We start from the raw sequence: 27,574 nt of genomic DNA, 5'->3' as shown, positions 1-27,574 counted from the left end.
AACTGAGATACATCATGGCTGAGTTCAACTTTTGAATGTAACTTATAGGGTTACGTAGGTAATCTGGTTCCCAGAGAAGGGAACGAGACACATTGTCAGTAGCTGACACAATCCTGCGGATCCTGGTGTCTAAAGCATGTGTGAATTCACACCAATCTTATTGGCTGACAGCAGGCCGATGACGTCACATGGATTGCCCAGGCGTATAAAAGGTGCTTGCCTTACACGTCATCAGATTTGAATTGTCTGAAGGAAGACGCACAGGCATAACCTAAGCATGGGAACACGACCCAGCATCAAGATGCTTCTCAGGGAACCGAGTTACATTCATAACCCTAAGACATTCTCAATGCTCAATGCTGCGTCAGGAGCTGACTCTATGGGGACGTAATACCCACTATGCCATGCTGACCATTGCCTGCCTGTGCACTGTGAAAGTACACCCAAAGCACCAGCTCTGAACCAGTAAAAGTGGTTCTTAAGTAGCACCAAAACATTGCTGGTCTAGAAGTAAGAACCGCTTGCGTCAGGGGCTGGTAAGGCTACCGGGTTACCGTGACCAACAAGACGAACAGAAACTTGTGACCGCCATTTTTTAAATAGCAGCTAATCGAACTAATAGCAGCTCGATTGTAATCTCCATCTATGCAAGTTACGGCGAGCTGCAGAACGCGTTGGATTCGCTGTGTTTGGATGCCGAAGTAGGTTTGCAAAGCCATGAGCATCAATAGTAACGCAACGACTGCCATTGCTGATGGAAGGCTTGTTGGAGATGCATCAGAGCGGCGTGGACCGGTCGGAGCAGCGGGAGTGTTTGGAGAACATAAGACTCCTTGTGCTTTTGGATCGCTTTCGCAGTGCTTTGATGTTATGCGCGGATCGGTCTGCGAGAAGCCGAACCATCTCAAACAAGCCTGGTGTGCTTGTGTTTTGCGCTGCCGTGCTTGCGTTGCTGGGCAACACGAGATGTGTACAGTGACGTAAGATCTGGCACTGTGTTGGCTCTCTGGCCTGTGGAAAGGTAAACCGGTTCTTAGAAGGCTCGTCAGTTGAACCAACTCTGAACTGGCAATAGCTCTGGCTCTGAACTAGCACCCGGTTCATCCTGGTGGAAAAGGGGTATCAATGGGCCTCAACCCGGAGGAACCTAAATGAATTAGCAACCAATTCGGACGCGTCCTGTGACACCAAAGCCTTGCTAGAAGCTCAGTGTTATAGGCGCTAGGAAAACCCTGAAGCCCCTATGCTCAGCCATTTATGAAACGGAGACTCTTGCATTAGACCAGTCCGAGGCACAGCTACAGGACAGCCCAGAGCCCCTATGAGCAGAGCTAAGAGGAACTATAGGACTATATAGACATAGCTTCAGCCAAGTCCATAGCACTACATCAATCGAGCTGAAACCTCACAGAAACATTCTGGGGACACCTAAGACTTATATTACATCTTGTAAAAAGGGTCATAATAGGTCCCCTGATAGATCTGATAGATTGGGGAGGGTGACAGATGAGAGAGTGGACCACTTTGTGTGGCTTAGTCCACCTCATCTAGCATCTGTTCAGCTCTAAACCATGAGTATACTAACCAAGCCTTGAGAGGTGAGCCTATGAAAGAATGAACAGAGACCACATTCAGTTTCACCTATCTGGACTCATAAGAATATCTGTCAGTGAGCACAACCATGCTTTAATCCCAGACACTGAACTGGGGAGGGTCAATCTCAACCCTACAGACGCTATTATCACCGCAAGTTCACCAAGGAAGCGTGCTATACTGCACTATCACCTCCTACTCTAGAGAGGGATACAGATAATAAGTGGGACTTTTACAAAAGTCCTCTACATTTTATTAATCTGCCCATTCCTTGATTACTTTTAGGAAGCATGCCAACATAGAGACAATGTTTACACTAACAGATCTTTGCTGAATATGAGCTGATGGAAATGCTTTAAAACACCAGCTTTTTAATCCATTCAAACCTCCTTTTCCTCAAGGCCACATTCTGCCTAACACCCCCAGATATGCTGGAGAGAGGGCATCTTATAAAAGTGAAGGGGCCGCATCTTTTCACAACGACTAACACCTTCAGCGTCCCGCAACCTTACATCCTATGGACCTCAGCCCCAGAGGAAAATGCTGAACAACAGCATAAGATAAGATAGCGGATCGCATAATCTCACCGCAACTTCACGCTCTTGACATTTGTCCACTTTGTGGTTAAGCCCCTCCAAAAGCAGGATATAAGCATTAAGCAGGGTTCTCCTAGAGAAGCGAGCAGACATTAACTGTGTCCACACTCTCCAAGCCTAAAAGCTGGAGAACTCTTCTGTAGGAAAACTCCCGCAGGTCCATGAAGGCAGAAAGCAACATCAGCTTAAGCTGACCCTCGGGCAGCACTGCTGAGAGGAGATTGGGCAGATTGGGCAGATCCCATGGTGTGCAGAGACCCAATGGGCTGACCTGCCGCCACATTTGCCTTGCCACAAGCCGCAAGGAGGTAAAGCAGAGGAGGCGGACTCATTTGATAACACCTGCCTCGACTCTACCAACCTGCAACGCCATGATCGAAGGAGATACTCAGCTCTCATCCCTCAATAGAGAATCAAGCGAGAACAGAGTTTCTTACCGCAAATAATTTGCAATGAGTGCACCCAGTGTCTGGTGGCTCTGTTCCATACAGAACTTACAAAGTAGCTTTAAGGCAAGTCATTTCACTCTGCGTCCATCTTTGAAACGCCTCTCAGCCAATTCACATGTGCAGTCATAAGCGCATGTCTCAGAACACTGTTTCTATAGCAACCAGAGCTTCTAACGGCAGCTGCAGTGACTTTACCAATAGGCCATTGTCTCTTTTATTTAAAAGGCGGGACATATTCCGCCATCTTGTGCGTTGCATTTTCTCTAATTCTAATTCAATTTCTCTATATTTCTAATACGAGTGCACCATCTTTGCATATCTTAAGTCGTTGCTACATATAAATTGTCTGATTACTTTGTCAGTTCTTCTCATCTTGCTCACTTGGGGAAGTCATCTTGGCAAATAAAACAACTAAAAGTAAACTGACAGATGATGAAAAAATATATAACAATTGGACAGTGAGCAAAACCTGGTCAGGCTTTTATTACTGCTGAAGGGACAGCTTTTAGCTCATTGCAAATAAGGTGTTGCCTTTTTATATTTTTTTCATACAAGGACTGAAACTGTCATTATTTTGAACCTCATTCCTGGTCAAGCACAGTGTCCAAATAACTCTTTTAAAAACACTCTTTTTGTCCGTGTGTTTGTGAGTCAGTGAAGTGTCACAAGTTCATTAACAGATGTGTAAAATTTGGCACACTCATGTTTATTGTTGTGGGTGTGGTGTGGGATGGATCTTTGAAGACTCTGATAATGACCCAAGAACTTTTCCCATATGGACATTTCTGGTTTGAACAAAACTGCAGCCTCCTTTGGCTGTTCCTGTAGATGATTCCTTTATCTGTCTGTCATCTGTCCATGGAAACCTATACTCATTATTCTCAGTGAAAAGAAGAATCGTCACAAGATATATTCTCAGGGAGAAAAAAACATTTCAATTTACACTTTACCCCCTGGGAGGGGTTTGAGGGTTTGAGGGGTTTGAGTTGTTGAAAGCCCCAAACCTAGGCAAAAAGGAACATACAATGAACATGAATAGGACAGGCATGGGTTTCTCTGAACATGCTGGAGCAAAATTCTGCGTGGAGAGGATCATCCTGGATGAACTTAAACTAGAGGAAGTAGCTCAACGGCAGACTGAAATCCACGGGCCCTCTATAAAGCAGAAGATCTGTGACTCTATAAGGTAAGATTCAAAGACACAAAGTGTGTTGTTATGCAAGGAAAATGATGCAGCCCCCTTTATGACTAGGGTTGGGTATAATTTGAATTTGTTTGATCAATTCCGATTCCGATTCTGCTTATCGATTGTGATTCTTATGTATTCCTAATTTTGATTCCAATAAGGTGAAAAAAAAAAAAACACTTGGATATCATTCACATTTATTCTGAGTCTTATTGCAAAACATTTCATTGTAGCTGAATACCACAAAAATCAACAGGCTAAAAAACACTTACACAAGGAACTTCTGCAGGTTTAAAAGACAACTAGCCTAACTAATATAAAATTCAAGCATTATTAAAGACAAGTAAACACTCAGTAATAAAACATTTTTTAAGCAATTGCACAAATAGATGCAACTGAACAAAGAAATGATTGAAATAAATTGTTATAAGATTTGCAGATATGCAGATATGTATACAGAAACTGTAATCTAATGTAAAATAACGCTGCGCTTTAAAAATAAAATACAAATTACAAATATAGAAAGTTATTCAGTCAAAAACAGTGAAGGAATTTTCTCTTTGTATTTTGTTGTTTGATGTGATTGTAGAGACGGCAGCAGGAAAATTAGACTGCTGTCACTTTAAGAGCTGCACGGATCCAATATACTGTTACACATGCGTTTTCTTTGTCAATTATTATGTTTTTACAAGGACATTTGACATTTTTGTGTATTTGTCCGTTCAAGTGCAAAAAATCGAATCTCCGGTTTTTGGAACCGGTTCTAAAATGGAACTGGTTCATGATACCCAACCCTATTTATGACTGATATGAAGTGGTAAATTTGCACTTAAAATTTAATTATAATTTTTATCATCAATCAGTTTGTTTTAAAAATGTATATCTATCTATCTATCTATCTATCTATCTATCTATCTATCTATCTATCTATCTGTCTGTCTGTCTGTCTGTCTTTAATGAAATCGTTAATGCATTGGATATTGTTGCTGTTAGTTAATAATGCAAAAGAAGATTTAGAGTTAAACTATTTTCCATGAACACATTCTATAAAACTCTTACTCTTTCACTGTCTACAAGGTGCTCTGTAGGACAGTGGAAGATTTGGATTCTAACATGGATACCAGTTTTGTCCTGGATCCCCTGGTATTCCGTTCAGGAGAATGGACTTGGTGACCTGGTTTCAGGTGTCAGTGTGGGAATCATGCATCTGCCTCAGGGTCAGTTTACAAGTTCAAGTTACAAAGCAAAACTACACATTGGATAAAAATTCACAAAATCTTCCTTGAAGAATAAAAAAAAAACATTGCTGGGATGTCCCCAAGAAAAAGGTTTGATAATCGTGATAAATAATGTTTTAATTAAAATATAACACCAGAACTGAACGGGAAGTCTCTAAAGGGATACATTATAGAGGGGGTATTAAAAGTATACACACCCCTGTTAAAACAGCTGTTAATTGTGTTGTAAAAAAGGAAGCAAAGATAAATCATGTCAGAACTTTAGCACGTTTCATGGAAAAAATTGCAACCTTTATTACCACTGAAAACCAGTGACACATTTTAAGAGCAAAAAAATATATATTTCTGGAATAATTAACTGCATACAGCACTCGGCTTGTTTGGACATCTTGACTTGGGAATTTTTTCCTACTTTGCAAAAACACAAATTGCGTAAATTGCAATGACTCTCTATCCACTAAAAGCTTGTCTGTGTGTTGATTGATACTCAGGTATGGCATACGCTCTCTTGGCTTCTGTCCCACCTGTGTTTGGTCTCTACACCTCCTTCTATCCTGTACTGGTGTACTTCATCTTTGGCACCTCTAAACACGTCTCCATAGGTGAGGGGAAGAGACTAATGTGAAATGTGATTTTGTATTTGATACAAAATACATTTAAAACATCTAATACTTTTACCTGCATTATCACGCATAATTGTCATACTGGATATGTATAGCCTACAATAATAATTTCTGACAGTGGGATTCAGTAAAAACACCCAATTCGCGCGCTTTCAATGCCTTTTAGGAACCTTTTCGGTGATTAGCATAATGATCGGGAGCGTCTCAGAGCGATTGGCTCCTGAGGATCACTTTCTGACCAATGGGACAAATGGATCAGTCGTCATGGATACGGAGGCGCGAGACGTGCAACGGGTGAAAGTAGCCGCAGCAACGACGTTATTATGCGGCATCTTTCAAGTGAGTCTTGCAAATTAATATGAAATATGAAAACAAACATGAAAATACAAAAGAATGAGAGAGTGAGCAAAGAAACGCATGAAGGAATGTGAAAAACAATCAAATAAATAAATAAGAAAATAAAAGAATGAACAAACAAACAAACCAAGGATTAATTTAGAAAAACAAAACAATACATTTTGAAACCAATGCAGTTGCTCTGTGTAATTTCAATTATTTTTCAAAAGTGCTTTTGCTAATTTCGTGTTGTGTCTTTTTCTGTAGGTTTTATTGGGTCTGGTTCGGTTCGGGTTTGTAGTGACGTATCTCTCCGAGCCGTTAGTGCGGGGCTACACGACAGGCGCGGCCACTCACGTCATCATCTCTCAGCTCAAATACATGTTAGGAGTTTCGCCCAGAAGATTCACTGGACCCCTGCAGCTGCTTTATGTGAGTATTTCAGTATATCTTGAAATTAACAATGTAAATTAAAAATAGCATGCGTTAATGCCAATTATTAAAAAAATAAATGTAATACATTTATATTTAGTCATTTAGCAGACGCTTTTATCCAAAGCGACTTACAAATTAGGACTAAATTAAGTGAGTCATCGTGAAGAGACAAAAACAATGCAAGAAGTGCTCAAAATACAAAGTACCATAAGCCAGACAAGGGAGGATTTAGAGAAAAGGAAGGTTTTTTTTTTTTTTTTTTTTTTTTTTTTTTTTTTTTAAAGAGGTTAAAGTGCTCACGGAAGAGATGAGTTTTAAGTTGTCTTTTGATTGTTGTCATGGATTCTGCATTCTGGATGAGGGTGGGGAGATCATTACCCTGGTAATCCAGAGTTCTCGCGAGAGCACAAGTTGAATTTGCTCAGCGAGTTACTCTGGCGTCGAGTAATGATGCTCATTAAATATGCCCTTGTATCCGAGCTGCACCAATCACATCGGGTTATCTGATATAGGCGGGCCAGAGGCGAGCTAAACAGATGACGACAGCGCTGTGACGTCGAAGTCATTAGTAAACATTGCAAGATGGCTATGGATGAACACCAGTTGTTTGAAACGGCTTTGGCCGCTACAATGAACGAGTTAGACTTGGCTTTTTATCTAAAAGAGGAACAGAAGACGGAGCTCGAATCGTTCCGACCGGATACGGCAAGAGTCTAATCTACTAGTTAGCTCCGCTGGTAGCTAAGCGTATGGGGCTTGTTGTTGTGATTGGTCGTAGTGTTGTCCAATTGCGTGCAGTGAGATTTTCAAATGCATGCTTGGTGCCGCCCCTCGAGTTGGCCGATTTTCATTAGTCGATGCCAGACCATTAATCTTTCAGATTTAGGTCTGGATTTCCAGGCTAGGAGATCATTCCACCAGCATGGAACCGTGAATGAGAATGTTCTGGAGAGTGATTTTTTGGCTCTCTGTGATGGTACCACGAGACTTCGCTCATTGACTGATCGTAGGCTTCTGGTAGGGATGTAGACTCGTAGGAGTGAGTGAAAGTAGGAGGGAGCTGACCCTGTGATAGATCTGTAAGCAAGCGTCAATGCCTTGCGAGTGGTAGCCAGTGCAGAGAGATGAACAGAGGAGTGACGTGGGCCCTTTTGGGCTCATTGAAGATGAGACGAGCTGCAGAATTCTGAATCATTTGTAGAGGTGTAGTTGCACATGATGGAAGTCCAGCCAGAAGAGCATTGCAGTAAAGCCTAGATATGACCAGGGTCTGGACGTGAAGTTGTGTTGCATGCTCAGTTAGGAAAGGCCTGATCTTCCTGATGTTGTGCAGTGCACACCGGCATGATCGAGTTGTCTTTGTAATGTGGTCTGTGAAGGTCAGCTGGTCATCAAATATTACTCCAAGATTTCTGACCGGCCTTGATGGAGTGATTGATGATGAATCTAGCTGGATAGTGAAGTCGTGTTGTAGAGATGGATTGGCAGGGAGGACGAGAAGCTCAGTCTTTGCCAGGTTGAGCTGCAGGTGATGTTCCTTCATCCATGTGGAGATGTCCGCCAGACAGCTAGAGACCCGTGCAGCTGATGTGGGATCATCTGGTTGAAATAAGAGGAAGAGCTGTGTGTCATCAGCATAGCAGTGGTAAGAGAAACCGTGTGCCTGTATGATGGGTCCCAGTGATGTGGTGTAGATGGAGAAGAAGAGGGGTCCAAGAACTGAACCCTGAGGAACCCCTGTGGTCAGTTGATGTGCTTTGGATACTTCGCCTCTCCATGCAACCCTGAAGGACCTACCTGTGAAATAGGACTCAAACCAGTGGAGAGGAGTACCTGTGATGCCCAGAGAGGGTGGACAGAAGGATCTGATGATTCACAGTGTCGAAGGCATCCGACAGATCCAGGAGAATGAAAACTGAAGATTTGGAAGCAGCTTTTGCGATCCGTAGGCTTCTGTGACCGATAGCAATGCAGTCTCGGTTGAGTGCCCTTTCTTGAAGCCGGATTGGTTGACATCCAGCTGGTTGTTCAGAGACAGGAAGGATGTTACTTGGTTGAAAGCAACTCGTTCAATTGTTTTCGCAATGAATGGTAGGAGAGAGACAGGTCTGTAATTCTCTACAAGTGATGTGTTTAGTGTTGTTTTTTTAAGCAGTGGAGTTATTACTGCTTAAATGCAGTAGGGAAAATGCCAGTATGGAGGGATGAGTTGATGATGTGTGTGAGTGCTGGTAGAAGTGTGTGAGAGTGAGAGATGGCTTGTAGAAGGTGTGAGGGGATGGGGTCTACAGGGATGACTGGAGGTATTGAAATACATATGTTGACAAGCAGGTAGGGCATCCTATCATTGGATTCGGACCGAATGCAATGATTGGACGAACATCTTTTTGGCCCTGATACTTCCACAGAAGACATGTAAAAAATATATATATCTAGACCACTTCTTTTATTGATTACTATCAGGATGTGAAGAGAGTTTAGTTTATGAAAAACATTGCCTACCCAACGGTTGAAGTTGAAGTCCACAGTAGTCGATTGTCGAGTTCGGGCGCATAGGTTTAGTTACCTATGATCACGCGCGTGAACTCGACAATCGACTACTGTGGACTTCAACCAAAAACAGGATGTAAATACAGGTATGAGCGCTGGCTTAAATAACATCATTTTTATTCATTTCTTTCACATCTACTGCAGTCAGATTCACCCGTGTTCACTCTGAAGGAATAACTCACATTGGCTGGGCACTTGTAATGACACATCAAGGATGTTAAGAGGCTAAAAGCAGGTTTAAAACTTGCCCCATTGAAGTCAACAGGGTGCAAATTTTAAAAAGAGGATAGCACGGTGTAGGCAACACCGATTTTTGTCGTTGTTCTCTGTACTGACAGCACTCCAAATTTACAAAAAAATGAGCTCAATGTTAAAATTGACCGGAGTCCTCCTTTAACTAAGGTTTAGCTTATGTTTAGTTACTTGTAATTATGCATAACTTACTGTTATTACTATATTAAGTACATTAATTTCTCTCTCTCTCTTTAGACTCTGGTGGAGCTGGGCAGTTTATTAGCGCAGACTCATATTCCCACTCTGGTGATCAGTCTGGTGGCTCTCACAGCTCTGGTCATTGTAAAAGAGATCAACTCCTGCTACCGTCACAAATTACTCCTCCCTGTTCCCATAGAGCTCATGCTAGTGAGTACATGGTGTGCCATGATTTTTCAGTAAACTCCAGTAGTTTTCAAAACTTCAGATGCTCAGTAAACAACTTTGGGTGTATCTTTCCAGATTATTGCAGGGACTCTTGTTTCTCATTATACTGATCTGAAAGCTGTCAATGGTGTCGATGTGGTGGGAAAAATTCCCAGTGGGTAAGTGTGTGCTTCACATCACATACAGTACATAGGGATAGATTTTGAGTGGGTACTGAAAATTAAACTCTTTCTTTTGAAACACCAATCCTCTTGCAGAAGGGTTAGAAAGTTTTCTTGGTGACTCACTTCTTGGTCTTAATCTCTGTTGACTGACTTTGTTAACACCATCAAAACAGTCTACAGCAAAGCACTAATCCTAAGCCTTGTGAAATTCCATCACTTACACCCTCACGTGTGAGATTTACTGGACCTTTGACTTCCTTCAAATGTGAGTATCAAATATGATCCATCAGGGTTTGAGGAACGTTTATTTGTTCATCTCTCGATAAGATTTTCTCTCGATATAATGCATTGCATTATATTTTTTGCCCCCACTATAAAAACTACAGAACTTTGGTCATAAAACTAAGCATTTAAATACCATCCTAAGACATTATGAGAAATATAGAGTGATAAATGATATTTATATGCATTTTATGTAAGTATCTGCTATACTGTTATAAAGATCTAATTGATTTACATTACAAGCTATCAGAATTTCATCAAACTTTTTTGGCCATATCAGTAACTGCATCAAATTGCACATTTTTGCTCAGTTTTGGCCTCTGAAAAAAGAGCTTCATATTTTCCTGTATCATATGAGCCATAAAAGCCTGATTTATCAAATATGATACTCAACAAAAAACATGCAAATATTTTAATATATTGTCTAAAGGTTGACTATTATTATATTATTTCACACGTCAGGCTTTGCAGAGTTAAGCATATAAGACACACTCAAAGGTCGGTTGGGAGAAGATCTCTAACCTCTGACCTCTCCACAGGCTGGTGCCACCCAGAGTCCCAGAGGTGGGCTTCTTTTCCTCAGTGGTAGGAGATGCGTTTGCTGTGGCTGTGGTGGGATACGCCATCAGCATTTCTCTGGGCAAGACTTTTGCTCTCAAATATGGATATAAAGTAGACAGCAATCAGGTACAACATATTTCACCCAAAACCGACACGGGCCAACCAACCCATGTGTCACGTATGCCTTCAGTACACTTGTTCACATAGATAAATCATGCTCTGAAGATGTGTGAGCATTGTGCAGAGGTGAGAGTCTCTCATTGTCCCTCTGCAGGAGTTGTTGGCTTTGGGGTTCAGTAATGTCACTGGTGGCTTCTTCCAGTGCTACTCCGTCACTTCCTCACTATCTCGCAGTCTTGTCCAGGAGAGCACAGGGGGGAAAACACAGGTGATATTCCACTTGAGAAAAACATACAGTACCGCTCAAAAGAAGAAATGAACACTTTTACCCAAAAGTGACAGTATTTAGACATTTAAAATGTTAGAAAAAAACTTCTATTTCAAATAAATGCAGTTCTTTTGAGCTGAATTTTTTTATTTTTATAATGGTTTCCATAAAAATATGAAGCAGCGCTGTTTTCAAAATTGACAATAATAATAAAGTTTTCTTGAGCATCAAATCATCATATTAGAGTGATTTCTGAAGGATCATGTGGCACTGAAGACTGGAGTAATGATGCTAAAAAATCAGCTTTGATCAAATGGAATAAATTACATTTTAAAATATATTACAATAGAAAACTGCAATTTTCAGTTGTAATAATATTTCAAAATATTATTGTTTTTACTGTATTTTTGATCAAATAAATGCAGCCTTGAGAAATGAGACTTCTTTCAAAAAAAATTCAAAATCATACCGACCCCAAACTTTTGCACACGCAGTATAAATATATAAAACATATGCTGTCTGTTATGCTCAACTACAAATGTACTTTTGTGTCATGTAGGTGGCTGGAGTGATATCTGCTGTTATTGTGCTCATTACAGTTCTAAAGCTCGGGTCACTGTTTGAGGAGCTGCCCACAGTAAGTCATGCACTCAAATTAACACTACACAAAATATAAAGATACAATCAATATAGAGAGGAGCATTTGTGATATAGAATTACATCATGTAATTAAAATACTTGTAATTAATACAACACGGAGGTTAATTAAGGACCTCTCTCCAAACATTGGCATTCATTGGTGGCTCTTGTGTCCAGTGACACATTATTATTAAATTAAATATTATTAAAAAATATTGTTTGGTAATTGAAAACTTAAACTTGAAAAACTGCCTTGGCAACTAACTGAAATTATTTGAAGTACTAAAATAACTAAAACAATAAATAAATATAAATATAAATTAAAGCTAAATAGAATTATAAAAAACAACAACATGCTAATACAGAATATTAATAAATACTATAATATTATATTATATAAATAATACTAAAGAGGGGGTATAATTTAAAATTGTTCATTGGTTGCATCCACTTGCATCAACTGACCAATGACATTATTATTTTTTTAATTAAAGTGAATAAATAAAATAAAAAACTGCCAGGCTGCAGGGAACTGCATTTAAACATTTGTATGTATCTGAATATTTTGCAGTAAACTTCAAATGTATTATAGTCCATACTTATAATCAGTATGTTTTATTGCAGTCAGCCTACATCATTTACAAATTTTGTTCCTTCTACTATTTATTCTACAAATTCCATATAAATAGTTTTTTCAAAATGAAAGTTTGTAAAGGTGTGATTGATCTACTATTATTAGATTATTAGAATAAATGCCAATTAAAAAATACTTCTGGAGCCAATGAAAGCTGTGTTTAGAAATAATTTATTTATTTATATATTTATTTATATATTTAACTACATATTTACATAATTTTAAATACTCTATTTATTAATTGATTTAGGCAATTTTTTTAAGATTAGTACATTAAAAATGTATTCCTAAAGTTGTTGTTTGTGTGTCTGTCATCAGGCTGTGCTTTCCACCATCGTGTTTGTGAATCTGAAGGGAATGTTCATGCAGTGTCAGGATATTCCTGCTCTATGGAAGAGCAACAGAGTAGATCTGGTGAGATCTGATCATTAAAGGCTAATTAATATGTCTGTCTCCTGTGTATGATACTGTGTCCCGACTCCCGACCCTCTCTAGGGCTTTTCACACTGCACTTAACCCCCGGGTTATCATTGTTCTAAACACTGCTTTTAACCGTGTACCAAATGTATACAGTGTGAAACGATGGATGAGGTGTTAGATTGTTACGACTAGATGCTTAGCGATGGACAACCAATTACATGCCTCATATTCAAATTGGACAGTCACCAAAACATAAACGGTTAAATGGTGTCAGAAAATGTGACAATTGGAGTGAAGAAGAGAACGTTTTATTCTTACTTTATAGTCGAAAGGTCCATTTAGTATAAACTTGATAGTAGGCTATGGCAATATATACCGTAATACGAGGATGCGCAATGCTAGAGCCTTTATGTAAATAGGTTGCATGCCACATTCGTCCAATCAGTGACACTGACTCCACAAATATGCAAATAAGGACATAAGAATATACAGTGAAATGTCTGCTTATCAATACCCAGGATTAATTGTTAAAGGGGTGGTTGATTATGATTTCACTTTTCTAACTTTAGTCAGTGTGTAATGTTGCTGTTTGAGCATAAACAACATCAAGTTTAAAGTTCAAAGCAAAGGGAGATATTTTCTTTTAAAGAAATTGCTTTTAAAGGACTGCAACAAACTGCTGGTAGGAACTACAATGAGCTTCTTCACGGGTTTGGGACATCACTAACCCCAATATTTACATAAACCCGCCCCTGGGAGCGCGATTTATAGATTATCATGACAGAATATGCTAATCAATGACTAGAAAATATCTACACATAAACTACATAAATTCACCAACTAACCATTCAGAAATGTTGTCTACATGTTGTCACTTCTTCTTGAGTCTCTCCATCTGTCTGACTCTGGTTTGAACATAAAAGGCTAAAGGTTTTTGAAATTTTCAGTGCATGTCTGTGTGAGGTAAAAGGACACAAGTTGTTGTAGCTCCGCCTTCTGTGCCAGGAGCAGCAGCTCATTTGCATTTAAACGGACAGACACAAAACGAGGCGTTTTTGCTCACCCTCAAAAAGTGACAACTTTAACATGCTATATAAAAATATCTGCAGGGTATTTTTAGCTAAAACTTCACATACACACTCTGGGGACATCAGAGACTTATTTTACATTTTGTGAAAAGGGCATTATACCACCCCTTTAACCACGGGTAAATTATGAGCAGTGTGAAATGTGAAGCAAAATAACCCAGGGTTATAGCCTAGAAATCTAGACGCACCCTAGCGGCAGCAAATTTTATTTTGCAGCCAGGGTGGTCTAGCAACTCTCCGTTGGCTTTCGAGCTGGAAAAACCAAAGTCAGGCCAATCACATCGTGTATAGAGTCGACGGGCGGGCTTAACATAATGACGACAGAGTTGCGACGGTTCCCTGCTTCTTGGGGAACAGCACTCTTTCGAACCGGCTTTGGCTGCAACTCTGGAGGACATGGAGTTAAGCTTTTCTTTGAGAAAAGAACAAAGAACGGCACTGAAGTCATTCTTAAAAAAGGAAGATGTGTTCGTAGTTTTGCCGACCAGATACGGCAAATGTTTAATCTATCAACTAGCTCCACTGGTGGGAAAACGCTCTGGTTGGTTGTAGCACTGTATCCTATTGCGCGTAGAGGGAATTTGAAAGACAACCATTTATCCCACCCCTCGGATTGAGCCCTGCCAATGGTGTGTTCCCAGACCCAACATCTTGATGTGGGTCTGGCTTGCCAGGCTACCAGGGTTAGCTAGTGTGAAAAGCCCTTCTCTGTCTGTTCCTCTAGCTGGTGTGGCTGGTGACGTTTCTCTGTACTGTCCTGCTGAATCTGGATCTGGGTCTGGCAGCATCCATCATATTCACACTGCTCACAGTGATCTTCAGGACTCAGCGGTGAGCCTGTGTGAAAGTGTATTTGTGTGTCTATAAAGATAAAGGCTTTGTATTTCATAACCCTCCTAATGTCTTTCTGTCTAGTCCAAGCTACTCTTTACTTGGCAGGGTGCCTGACACAGAACTGTACTTGGAAACAGAGTCATATAAGGAGGTGAGACTTCCTTGCAGGCAAACTGCTCATTTATGGGTTCTGCTTATGGAACTTCTATAATCTATATTTGTGTTTCTGGTCAGGCTAAAGCAATCCCAGGTATCACTATCTTCCGTTCCTCTGCAATGCTCTACTATGCAAATGCTGAACTCTATCAAGAGGCCCTGTTGGAGAAGGTACCTCACACAACAGATGAATTACACACATGACTAAAGACATGAACCGTCAACAGCTTTCAGCTTGTCTTTCTTTCTAGTGTGGAATCAATGTTCCAGAGCTGAAAAAGAGGAAAGAGGAGGGGAAGGGAAAAAAGAGACAACAGAAGGAAAAAGATAAACAGGTGCGAGAGGAATGCTGTGATGACGAACTCTGGAAACTCTTCTGAAAGGATGAGAACATGAGAGTTTCTGTCCAAATACCACAGACAATCACATAGACACATTCATCATTATTACACTAACCCTACCCATGAAAGAAACTTTGTGTATGTTTGAAAAAAAAAAAAAAAAATATATATATATATATATATATATATATATATATATGTGAATAATTTTCCAACAACCCCTTACAAAAAAGAAGTATAGCTTACATCAAGTTCATTTTATTAAGTATACTTAAAGAAATAGTTAACCCAAAAATTCAAATTATCCCACAATTTACTCACCCTCAAGTCATCCTAGGTGTATATGACTTTCTTCTTTCAGCCGAACACAATCGGAGTTATATTAAATAATATCCTGGCTCTTCCCAGGTTTGTAATGGTATTGAATAGAACCCGAGATTTTGATGCTCCAAAAAATCACATCCATCCATCCATCAAAAAAGTAATCCATACGACTCCAGTGGGTTAATAAATGCCTTCTGAACGAAGCGATGGTTTTTGTAAGAAAAATATCCATATTTAAACCTTTATGAACAGGGCTTCACATTAACTTTTTTTGCTCAGAAGCCACTGTGGCTAGTGGTTTTCCAAAGTTACTAACTACTCAGCATTTTCACTGGCCACAAATTTGACATTGATACCATGGGGAAAAACTGCCATATAGATATTTTTAATATTATCTCATAATTTGGCAGCAGGTATATTAGGCTGCTGTCACTTTAAGACCTGATGCACGGATCCATTATACTGTTACACATGCGCTTTCTTTTCTTTTAAAACATAACTGATTGTGTTTCCGTGAATACTCGTCAAGACCGGCATTTTGACCGACAACACTTTTGACAAAAATGTATATATTATATGTAAAATTCAACCCGCCAAGGTGGCTAGTAGGAGTGACTGAGTGAGTGAGTAATCACTGGCTTTAGGCAACAGCTTGCGTTAAGAGAGTCGAGTTCTGAAGGAAGGGTGACCTTTGACCTGACGTATGACGTAAGAAGTAGCTCCTTTCTCTTATATCGAAATCCTTCAACATTTTTCTTTCAAACATCTTGTTTTAGACTTCTAAATCGTCACTAGTGTTTTGTTTTGCTCTATTGTCTGTGCTTCCGCATTCATCAATTCTCACCTAAGCTTACACTACACCTACGTCATTCATCCTACGCCATACGTCCCCACACACTCTTACATACCTCTTTACAGAAACCTTTTTAAAGTTTTAGTTCTTTAAGATGTGAGCATGTGAAATTAAGCGGTTTTGTTTCTTGTTTATAGACTGGAGTTCTGAGAGTCTTAGCGAACAGATTGCTGGTCTCCATGAAGAATGTGAGTGAATCTGTGCACCGCCAAAGAACGGACCATGAACACATCATCAATGACAACGGCATAGCAACAGTAAACATGAACCGCGGCTTCCAGCCAGAGCAGGACTCTGAGGAGGAGGAACGGGACAACACAGAGACACACTCCTCCAGCTGTGACAGTGTGCAGGAACACACACACTCCATCATCCTGGACTTCACTCCTGTCAGCTTCATCGACACGGTCACCCTGAAAACACTGAAAAACGTAGGTCAAAACAAGTCACATTTATTTATAGGCCTATATATACCTTCAATAAAGATTGTTTCAAAAGCAGCGTCACATTGATAAACACGACAAAAACGGTGTTAATGTTGTAAAATAAAATTTTCAGCTGTAAAGCAGCTCTACAGAAGATAATAGTTAGAGAGATAGAAAGAGAAATGAATGGATGCTTGTTTCCACTATGGAATAATAAAATAAAAAAAGTTAATTTGAGTTTATGTCTCGCAATTCTGACTTATTTTCTCAGAAAGAATTGAGAGAAAAAAAGTGAATTGTGTAATACAACTTTTTTTTCTGAATGTACAACTCTGCAGCAAACGCTCATGCTCCCTCCAGTCTACCAGAGTATGTTGATTTACCCTTATTAGCTGATCATTCTGATTATGTTCAAAAATGGACTCATTTCTACCGTAGCTCTCCTCTCTGAGAAAACCTCAGACTGAAATCTTCATCGATCTATTGATGATTTCAGGCCCCGTTTACACATACATGGTTATTTTGAAAAACAGAGACATTTCCCTTCGGTTGTGCCCCTCGTTTACACGCAAATGGAGAATTCGCCTCTGAAACCGATTCTTTCTAAAAACTCCAGCCAGAGTGGAGATTTTGGAAAACTCTGTTTGCACGTTTGCATGTAAACTGAGAAAAACTGAGTTTTAGGCAGTCGACGTCACAGTATGTGACAGAACTTGCACTGCGTCAAAGGTGCGACCTATATTTTCGGGATTCTGATTGGCTAACATGGGCTTGAGCTTCTCGTTACACTGCCACCTACAGGTTTGGCATGCTCTTGACGGCATATACACGGGTTTGTGTAAACGAACACTTTTCTGAAAACGTGGGTGAAATGTCTGTTTATGAAAATAGCCGGCCACGTGTAAACGTAGCCTCAGACTGTGGAAAACCCTGTGGAAAAACTAGAGATCAGGTGTTTTCAATCTCATCTGAAATGAGCAGTGTTGGGAGTAATGCATTACAAGTAACATGCGTAATGTAATCATTACTTTTTTATGTAACGAGTAAAGTAACACATTGCAAGTAACATACGTTACATAACCATTACTTTTTGATGTAACTGCAAATTACATTCTAATAACTCAAATACATTTATTTACAGACAAAAAAGTTACTGCAGATGAAGTATTTTCAAGAACAACAGTCACACTAATAGTATGAACTGTAGCTGAAATAAAGTGATGCATGATGTCCAATTAAGTGGACAGATGACTAATCAGAATTTCCTCCCAATCTGAAATCAATACTTAACAGTTTAACAATGTTTGTTATATACGATTTGATTTCTAAGATGTTACTTGATGTTACAACATTTTTACCTGCAAGAGTCTCCTAGGATAGAAGGAATGGATGGATATTCCGGAGCAACTTGGCATTTATGACTGGTCGTCGGCCATCTTTGTTTGGACAAATAAATCCACATACAACGGCTTGCCACTTGGTAGCAGTGTATAGGATGAGGCACTAGTGTCCACTGTAGAAGTTGAAGTGCAACTATGCCATCAAAACCCATGCATCTGCAAGAAAATGCTTTTTTGAATAGCTGTCCACTGTAGTCACCTCTATGCTTTAAAAGGGTTAAAGTAAAAGTAAAGATTGTGAGATATAATCTTGCAAGGGGAAAAAAAGTCTGAATTGGGAAAAAAAAGTGTCAATTACCTTTTTAATTCCATGGCAGAAACAAGTTTCCATAGAAATGACATCACATTGAGAGAAAAAAAATGGACATGCTGGTAAGAAAGACATGGTAATCTTTCTTCTAGATATTTCAAAACTTTGCTGAAGTAGATGTCACTGTTTACATCGCTGGATGTCAAGGTGGGTAAAATCTGATACACCCTTAATTAAAATACAAACATTCACATGCTAAATCAGAAATCTAAATAAATAACATTATTAGAATATGCATAATATATTCGACCGTCAACAACTGCACCTTTTTGTGGCTGCAGTGTGTGTAGTGCAGCAGCTGGAGCGAGGAGGATTCTTCTCAGAGTCCGTCTCAAAAGGGCGACTTTTCCCATCTCTCCATGATGCTGTGCTGCACTGCCTGTGTCTGAGAGATCTGTCCTGCTCTGAGTTTGCACTGGTGAGACTGTGATCACACTGAGCGTTTCATTAATCTGTCTCCCGTCACATTCATGTGAACTGTTGCTCTGTCACAGGAAATGCCCTGCGTTACGAGGTTCTGACCAGCAGATGTCAGTATCTCCTCCTCCTTGGACTGATGTGCCTATGTGAAGACCTCGTGTTACCATGACGACCGGCATCAGGATGATATAAGTCAATGGATGTTGACATCCCACAATGAAAACATCTAGTGATTTTGAGATAACGTTATATGTGTGCAGTGCTGCAAACTATCACGCATTCAGCGCATTCACACCTCACAAAACATCGCGGAGCAGAGAGGACACTGACAACACGCCGACAGACAAGACAAGACAGATCAGGCTACTTTTGATAAGAAACAAAGTCTTAGCTTTCAAATTCTGTCAATTTTGTTACGAAATTCAAACAATAAATACCGTTTTGACGCTCTTTAATGTGGCATGGCAGATCGCTGTATTGCCTTGTTTCAAGCAGCAGTTGAACCGATCATCTCTTCCTCTTTACTACTAGTTACAGCACATGAACATCAGAAGGTATGTTGAAAGAGACAGAACAGCTGAGCAATCAGTGTTTCAACTGCGGAAAGCGGTCAGTAAAACAGCTTGTAAACAATGTACACGTAACGTTACGTTTACCTCTGGAAATAGCTTGTTAGTTAGAAAGAAAATGTAACTCTAAAGAAGAGCATTTTGCTAAATATATGCACTATAAAAAAAAAAGTTATGAAAGTTATAATGTTATTCTATGTGTTTGTTTGTTGGCTATAAGACTAGCAGTAAGCTAGATCAACATTAGAATAACATACTGATTATATTCTAACATTTCATCATGTTGAGCTATATAACATTGATTCGTAGTATTTGCTCACCTGTCTAATAAAGTACATGCAAGAGCGGCGCCTTGTCAAGTCGAAGTTATAGTCGCGGATGTGGAGCTCTCAGCATCTCCAAAACGCCACGCTGATATTGATCCTTGGTTTAGTTTTCCTTTTTTCCCTAAGTCTGCTTGCCATGATCGCAGTTGTCCACATCTGTCGCTAGGGTTACTATGGCAGTACAAGCGGAACCAAGGGATAACGCGGATATGCCAAGTGACAAGGGACGGGCACAATTTAAAATTGTGAATTTCTCTGAATTTATAAATTCTTGGAAACATTTAAGATAATGTAAGTACACAATTGAAAGAAATATATAACACTGTGCAAGTGGCTTTTGGATATTTTGATACAAAATTCTTACATATTGTACCTTTAAGCAGTACATAAAGTATTGAATGAAAATGTCTCTGAAACATCTGTGTATATTTGACAAATATTGCATCTATTTCACTTCAGCTGTGATAAAGTAGGCCTATGCATTGCAAACAGCGCGAGCGTCTACGGGAAGCATAAACCATCAAGTGTCTGACTTCACGTCTCAGTTTCCAGCTCCTCCTCGCATGCACGCGCAACTCTCTCCATCTCGATCAAGCCACGTCACAGGAAAAAAATTCTGATGGTGTCGTCGGACCTGTTTTAAATACCCAAAGGCGATTAAAAAACTTGAAAGGACTTGACTGTCTCAGTGTTTTTACTTTCTGTCATAGCGACTGTAATCTATCTCAGCGTCTCGACAAAAGCATAAAATAACCTGCAATCAGTGGAGAAGAAGAGAGACACTTTCAAAGGGGATTTTTGAGAAGTTTATTTCCAAATAGCTAGCATAGTTTGAGTGATTTTCCTGCATGTTTACTTTTCATCCGGGAAAGTGAAGTCTCGTTTGAAAAAAATCGTGAAAATGGATTCACTATCTGCAAAGGAAATGTCTTGTCCAATTTGCTGTGAAATCTTCAAGGCTCCTGTTCTTCTGTCGTGTAGTCACAGTTTCTGTAAAGAGTGTCTTCAACAGTTCTGGAGAAGCAAGAGCACCAGGGAGTGTCCTCTCTGCAGGAGAAGGTCGTCACGAGATGATCCTCCATGTAATCTTGTGTTAAGAAACTTGTGCGAGTCCTTCCTGAAGGGGAGAAAGAGGAGTTCATCATCAGGGTCTGAGGAGGTCTGCAGTTTACACAGCGAGAAGCTCAAACTCTTCTGTCTGGAGGACAAGCAGCCTGTGTGTTTAGTGTGCAGAGATTCACAGAAACATGTCAAGCACACATTCAGACCCATCAGTGAAGTGGTTTCATCTTATAAGGTAGGACAAATGTCTCTTGTTTCATATGAACAATAAATAGTCACAGATATCATCACATTCATACACTCAGTATTTCTCTATGCCATTTTGCTCAACTTTATAATCACATGATGTACGATCATATCACTATACTCTTTATGTTTTATTTTGTTCAATTCTAGGAGGAGCTGAGGTTCTTACAAGAGAAACTTAAACACAGGGAGAAAATTAAAGGAGAGTGTGTGAAAACAATTCAACACATAAAGGTGAGGATACAAAATGGTAGGATCTAAAATTTAATGTAACGGTACCGATTCCAGTTTATTATGATTAAATTTCTTTAAAGTCAACTTAACATGTTAATCCTTGTGAAAAACGAGTACACATTTTTTTATTTAGAAGCATACAAAAAATAAAATGCATAAGTGCAAACTAATATTTACTAAACATGACATTTATTTGCATGTAATGAAATGCTAATAAAACCCACTTAAGTCTGACTTAAAGGGATAGTTCACCCAAAAAGGATAATTCTGTCATTAATAATATGCGCCATAAGAACAAATATAAACCAAAGAAATATATTCAATATTTAATGACCAAATTTACACAAAAAATGTGAAAATATAAATTCTAAAAATATGAAATATGTCTCTTACATGTACTTTAAAGTAAACTTTTAATTTGACTATAACAAAGTGTACTTTTTAGAATTGTACTTAAGTGTGTTAAGAAATAGTTATGACTGTACTCTGTTAAAGTGCATTTAAGTTGCCTTTTGTCTCATTATTATTATTATATTATCTGTTAGTAAAGTTTTTTTTTTTTGCGATGTGAAGTACACTACAATTGCACATTCAGTACAATTAAGCACACTTATTTTTCACAAGAAGTTTTTCACTAGACATAAATTATATGTTTATGTGACTTTAAATTGTTGTTGCATAATATGTAAGAAAAGAACATTACAAATCAAATGTATTATTAATTTCAGTCTCAAGCTGAGCACACAGAGCGTCAGATTAAACTGGAGTTTGAGAAGCTTCATCAGTTCCTCAGAGATGAAGAAGAAATCGCAGTCACTGCACTGAGGGAGGAAAAGGAGCGGAAGAACCAGAAGATGAAGGAGAAGCTTGAGGAGATGAACAGACACATCTTAGCTCTTTCACACACAATCCAAGACATGGAGGAGATGATGAATGCCAGCGAAGTCTTGTTTCTAAAGGTGTCATTTCTGATAATTGATTCATTGATTGATCACAACCTATAATTTTATGAGATAATAAATTATCTGTTTATTCTGCAGAACTTTCCAGTCACAATGGAAAGGTGAGTGATCTACTGGTGGTTTCTCTGTTTCTGGTCCAAAGCCACTGTAGTTCTGACTCCTGAATGTGGTTCCAGAGTCCAGAGCTCACAGCCGGATCCACACATGGCTTCTGGAGCTTTGATTCATGTGGCGCGTTACTTGGGCAACCTGCCGTTCAGAGTCTGGAAGAAGGCACAAGGCATTGTCCAAAACAGTGAGTCTTCTTTAGAAAAGTGATTCTCAAACATTTTTTGCTCACCAAGGCTCTTTGAATTGAATCCTTAATAGAAAGTTCAAAATGAACAGCCTTTATTTGCAATATAAATATTTTGTAACTTGTAACTTTGAAGTTTTTGTAACTTTGTAAATGTCTTTACTGTCACTTTTGTTTAGTTTAAAGGGGTGGTTGATTATGATTTCACTTTTTTAATTTGAGTTAGTGTGTAATGTTGCTGTTTGAGCATAAACAACATCTGCAAAGTTACGACACTCAAAGTTCAAAGCAAAGGGAGATATTTGCTTTTACAGAAATCGCTTTTTAAGGACTACAGCAAACTGGTAGGGACTACACGACATTCCTCCAGGGTTAGTGACATCACGAACCCTAAAATTTACATAAACCCCGCCCCCGGAATACGATTTATAGATTATCAAGACAGAATATGCTAATCAATGACTAGAACTACACATAAGCTACATAAATTCATCAACTAACCATTCAGAAATGTTGTCTACATGTTGTCACTTCTTCTTGAGTCTCTCCATCATTGTCTGACTCCGGTTGAACATAAAAGGCTAAACGTTTTTGAAATTTTCAGTGCATGTGTGTGTGAGGTAAAAGGACACGAGCTCTTGAAGCTCCGCCCCCTGTGCTGGGAGCAGCAGCTCATTTGCATTTAAAGGGACAGACACAAAAACGGTGCGTTTTTTGCTCACCCTCAAAAAGTGACAACTTTAACATGCTGTATAAAAATATCTGTGGGGTATTTTGAGGTAAAACTTCACACACACACTCTGGGGACATCAGAGACTTATTTTACATCTTGTGAAAACGGCATTATACCACCCCTTTAATGTATCCTTGCTAAAGAAAGGTATTTCTTAAAAAAAAAAATCTTACTGACTTTCTCAACTTTTTACATAAACAAGGAAATAAGGAGTGGCAATATAGTATATTAAAATAATTACATTTCATAATTGCAGATATTTAAAGAACTCATTACATGATAAGGTTTGTCTTGTAATAACATTGTCTTGTAATATATTTCAAAATAGTTTAGAGCTTGATATAACTATGAAATTAATATTCATTATAGAAATTTCCATGACTTTACGATGTCTGGAAATCACACTTTTAAAATTCCCCCTTATACAGTATCCAGGCTTTCTAAGACCAAGGGAGCAAATTGAAATAAGAAAAATGTATTGATTGTTAGCTGTCTTATTGTTAGCTTTGTTTTATTTTTAATAATTTTAAGCAATTTTTCGGCCCCCTTGGACATTTGCTGAGGGTACCGGCGCTGGTTGAGAACCACTGCGCTGTTGCACATACAGCCTTAATGACAGATGGGTGAATATTAAAGTCCCCCTGTGGTGAATATCAAGTTTTTTATGTAGTTTATATGGCTGTGTGGTGTTTTTAATATGCTTTAAGACAAACCATGTGCAAATTTACAAGTCAACAGCATTGCTGAGTATTTTCTCCTTAAAACTGCAGTGAACCAAAGACAGTCTCAAAAACACGGTTTGAAATCACTGGTGTTTCTGACGTCACAAACTACCTTGTAACCAATCAGATCAATGTGTGATCGTCAAAGAGTGGATCTCTGAGCTGAGCGAGTGAGTGGAGACGGGGCTCATTTGCATATTCAAAGAACCACATATACTAAATGAGGCAAGGGTGTAGAGTTACATTCAAGCTATTTTAAGGTATGTGGAAATTTTTTTTCAAGGAAAAAACTTAAATATGTAATTTTGGTGATCAAAGATGAGTTTTAAGGGATAAAAGTACGGAATACAGGGGACTTTAAAGATCTAGTCATAATATGTGGAATAACCAGATGAGCTGTAAACAAGAGAACAACAACTTTGGCACACATTGATATTTAGTTATTTAGATACCGTTTTTATCATGGGATGCAAAAATAACATTTCTTAAGGCCCGGGTATACTTCATTTTCTGCATTCTACTTTGCGCGAGCATTTCAAAGTTTACTCCGTTGGCTGTGAGTGCGGAAAGACACGTTTGGCGCGTTAGCACTATCTAGTGGACTTTGTTTTCAAGCGCTCAAGTCAAACCCAAAGCATAGGGGTGAATTAAGGGTGATTGAGACAGTTTTTGAATTTCCACCTTGTGTAAGGTTTCTTGCCATAAATTAAAAACATCAGCCCAACACATACCCTTTTATGTAAACTGATCCAAAATACCGTTTTTGGTAATATTTGGGTGATTGGGACAGCACATCTTATCATTGATTTAGGTCAGTATAAGCATATACACTCACCTAAAGGATTATTAGGAACACCATACTAATACTGTGTTTGACCCCCTTTCGCCTTCAGAACTGCCTTAATTCTACGTGGCATTGATTCAACAAGGTGCTGAAAGCATTCTTTAGAAATGTTGGCCCATATTGATAGGATAGCATCTTGCAGTTGATGGAGATTTGTGGGATGCACATCCAGGGCACGAAGCTCCCGTTCCACCACATCCCAAAGATGCTCTATTGGGTTGAGATCTGGTGACTGTGGGGGCCATTTTAGTACAGTGAACTCATTGTCATGTTCAAGAAACCAATTTGAAATGATTCGAGCTTTGTGACATGGTGCATTATCCTGCTGGAAGTAGCCATCAGAGGATGGGTACATGGTGGTCATAAAGGAATGGACATGGTCAGAAACAATGCTCAGGTAGGCCGTGGCATTTAAACGATGCCCAATTGGCAGTAAGGGGCCTAAAGTGTGCCAAGAAAACATCCCCCACACCATTACACCACCACCACCAGCCTGCACAGTGGTAACAAGGCATGATGGATCCATGTTCTCATTCTGTTTATGCCAAATTCTGACTCTACCATCTGAATGTCTCAACAGAAATCGAGACTCATCAGACCAGGCAACATTTTTCCAGTCTTCAACTGTCCAATTTTGGTGAGCTTGTGCAAATTGTAGCCTCTTTTTCCTATTTGTAGTGGAGATGAGTGATACCCGGTGGGGTCTTCTGCTGTTGTAGCCCATCCGCCTCAAGGTTGTGCGTGTTGTGGCTTCACAAATGCTTTGCTGCATACCTCGGTTGTAACGAGTGGTTATTTCAGTCAAAGTTGCTCTTCTATCAGCTTGAATCAGTCGGCCCATTCTCCTCTGACCTCTAGCATCAACAAGGCATTTTCGCCCACAGGACTGCCGCATACTGGATGTTTTTCCCTTTTCACACCATTCTTTGTAAACCCTAGAAATGACTGTGCGTGAAAATCCCAGTAACTGAGCAGATTGTGAAATACTCAGACCGGCCCGTCTGGCACCAACAACCATGCCACGCTGAGAATTGCTTAAATCACCTTTCTTTCCCATTCTGACATTCAGTTTGGAGTTCAGGAGATTGTCTTGACCAGGACCACACCCCTAAATGCATTGAAGCAACTGCCATGTGATTGGTTGATTAGATAATTGCATTAATGAGAAATTGAACAGGTGTTCCTAATAATCCTTTAGGTGAGTGTATCACACTATTTAGTTCATACTTTGGTATAATTTCATATGCAAGATTTCCTTTTTCTGTTTGTGTTTATTTCTGTTCAACTTTGTTTCTCAATGTTTATAAATTCATCCACAGTCCACATGTACAACACCCCCTTTTTTTGCAACATTTGGATGAAAGGTTGGATGGCCCCAGTAACGTGGCAGTGTTTCAGAGTGATCATAATCCATCTTAATTTGTGTACAGTTCACTCTTGCTCATATGGAGATCAGAATAAAAGCAGCTGTTGATTGTGTCTCATCAGCTCCTGTGATTCTGGATCCAAATACAGCTCATCCGGATCTCCTCTTGTCTGATGATCTGACCAGTCTGAGATGCAGTTCGGACAGTCAGACGCTTCCCGATAATCCAGAGAGATTTGACGAGCATTCGTGCGTTCTGGGTTCAGAGGGGTTTGACTCGGGGACACACTGCTGGGACGTGGAGGTTAAAGAGAGCTCGTCCTGGGCTCTGGGAGTAACTGCGGCATCGAACCAGAGGAAGGGATGTGATTTCTTTGACACGGGTGTGTGGAGTGTGCAGTACAGACTGTTTGAAGAGTCTGGGTTTCCTGTGGAACAGAAGCTTGAGCGGGTGAGAGTTCAGCTGGACTATGACAGAGGAACGGTGTCATTCTCTGATCCTGTATCTAACACACATCTATACACGTTCACAACCAGCTTCACTGAGACCGTCTTCCCATTCTTCTATAGCTTTTCACATCTGAGGATCTTATAGGTGAATTGTTTGTAAAAGTTATTGCTGTACATCCACAGCTGAGACCGGTTTATAACATTCCCATTAAGTTGCGAAAACGTTATTTCTGAATGATCTTATCGTTCAAAAAGTCAAGTTTACTGCATGTTTTAAAAACATGTGTTTTCTTGGTTTCGGCGAACGTTAAGGAAACACTCTGTAGGGACGCAGATGTTTTTTATTAGTCTGTTTCTGACGCATGCTTTGCCTTGAAAAATAAAATGAATTAATTGTCCATACCTTCTCAATAAATTCGGATATGCCAAATCCATTTATTGTCCATTTGGCATTGCAAACAACAAATAAAACTAAATAAATAAATACTCAACACTTTACTTTGACTTATTACTAACAAACTAAATAGGGGAGCGCAGGGCACAACCTAACGCGGGGCTAGTTGTAACACGCTTGTTTTAAATACTTCCGCACATGCTTGGATGACGAAACTTTGTGTATTTACTAGTTGCCATATAAACACTAGGCCTATATAGAAAAAAAAAATTTTTTTTTTGGAAGATATCCATAGACATTTATTAAACCATAGCAAAAGTAAATTTCTTACTTAAGTTATTTTTTCATCTCTATTTTTTGTGTTTATTTAAAATAAGACAAATCTGATATTATTTTAAATCTCCAAGATGTTATTTAACAGTTGAGATAGTTATTTAATGCTTCGCTAACTAGCAGAAGACACTAG

General features: G+C 39.2%; 2 protein-coding genes across 2 annotated transcripts; both read left to right on the top strand.

Moving 5' to 3' along the window:
• Window positions 1-3,684: 3,684 nt before the first annotated feature.
• On the top strand, window positions 3,685-19,439 carry slc26a6l2 (solute carrier family 26 member 6, like 2; the record flags this gene model as incomplete). Its single annotated transcript, XM_079850170.1, has 19 exons — window positions 3,685-3,824; window positions 4,902-5,041; window positions 5,554-5,664; window positions 5,852-6,024; window positions 6,289-6,453; window positions 9,496-9,648; window positions 9,742-9,824; window positions 10,652-10,799; window positions 10,948-11,061; window positions 11,621-11,698; window positions 12,653-12,748; window positions 14,567-14,673; window positions 14,758-14,827; window positions 14,911-15,003; window positions 15,084-15,167; window positions 16,488-16,781; window positions 18,578-18,632; window positions 18,767-18,903; window positions 18,980-19,439. The coding sequence occupies 19 exons, from the start codon at window positions 3,685-3,687 to the stop codon at window positions 19,004-19,006; spliced, it is 2,268 nt and encodes a 755-aa protein (XP_079706296.1). The 3' UTR covers window positions 19,007-19,439.
• A 775-nt stretch (window positions 19,440-20,214) lies between these two features.
• trim35-39 (tripartite motif containing 35-39) lies at window positions 20,215-27,351 on the top strand. Its single transcript, XM_079850290.1, has 6 exons — window positions 20,215-21,097; window positions 21,259-21,342; window positions 22,071-22,301; window positions 22,383-22,405; window positions 22,481-22,599; window positions 26,387-27,351. Exons 1-6 carry the CDS (start codon window positions 20,702-20,704, stop codon window positions 26,857-26,859), a joined length of 1,326 nt encoding a protein of 441 aa, XP_079706416.1. The 5' UTR covers window positions 20,215-20,701; the 3' UTR covers window positions 26,860-27,351.
• Window positions 27,352-27,574: the final 223 nt, after the last annotated feature.

The sequence above is a fragment of the Squalius cephalus genome (genome assembly GCF_949319135.1).
Source record: "Squalius cephalus genome assembly, chromosome: 18".
Classification (NCBI taxonomy): domain Eukaryota; kingdom Metazoa; phylum Chordata; class Actinopteri; order Cypriniformes; family Leuciscidae; genus Squalius; species Squalius cephalus.
This window is presented reverse-complemented; position numbering and strand designations above follow the sequence as displayed.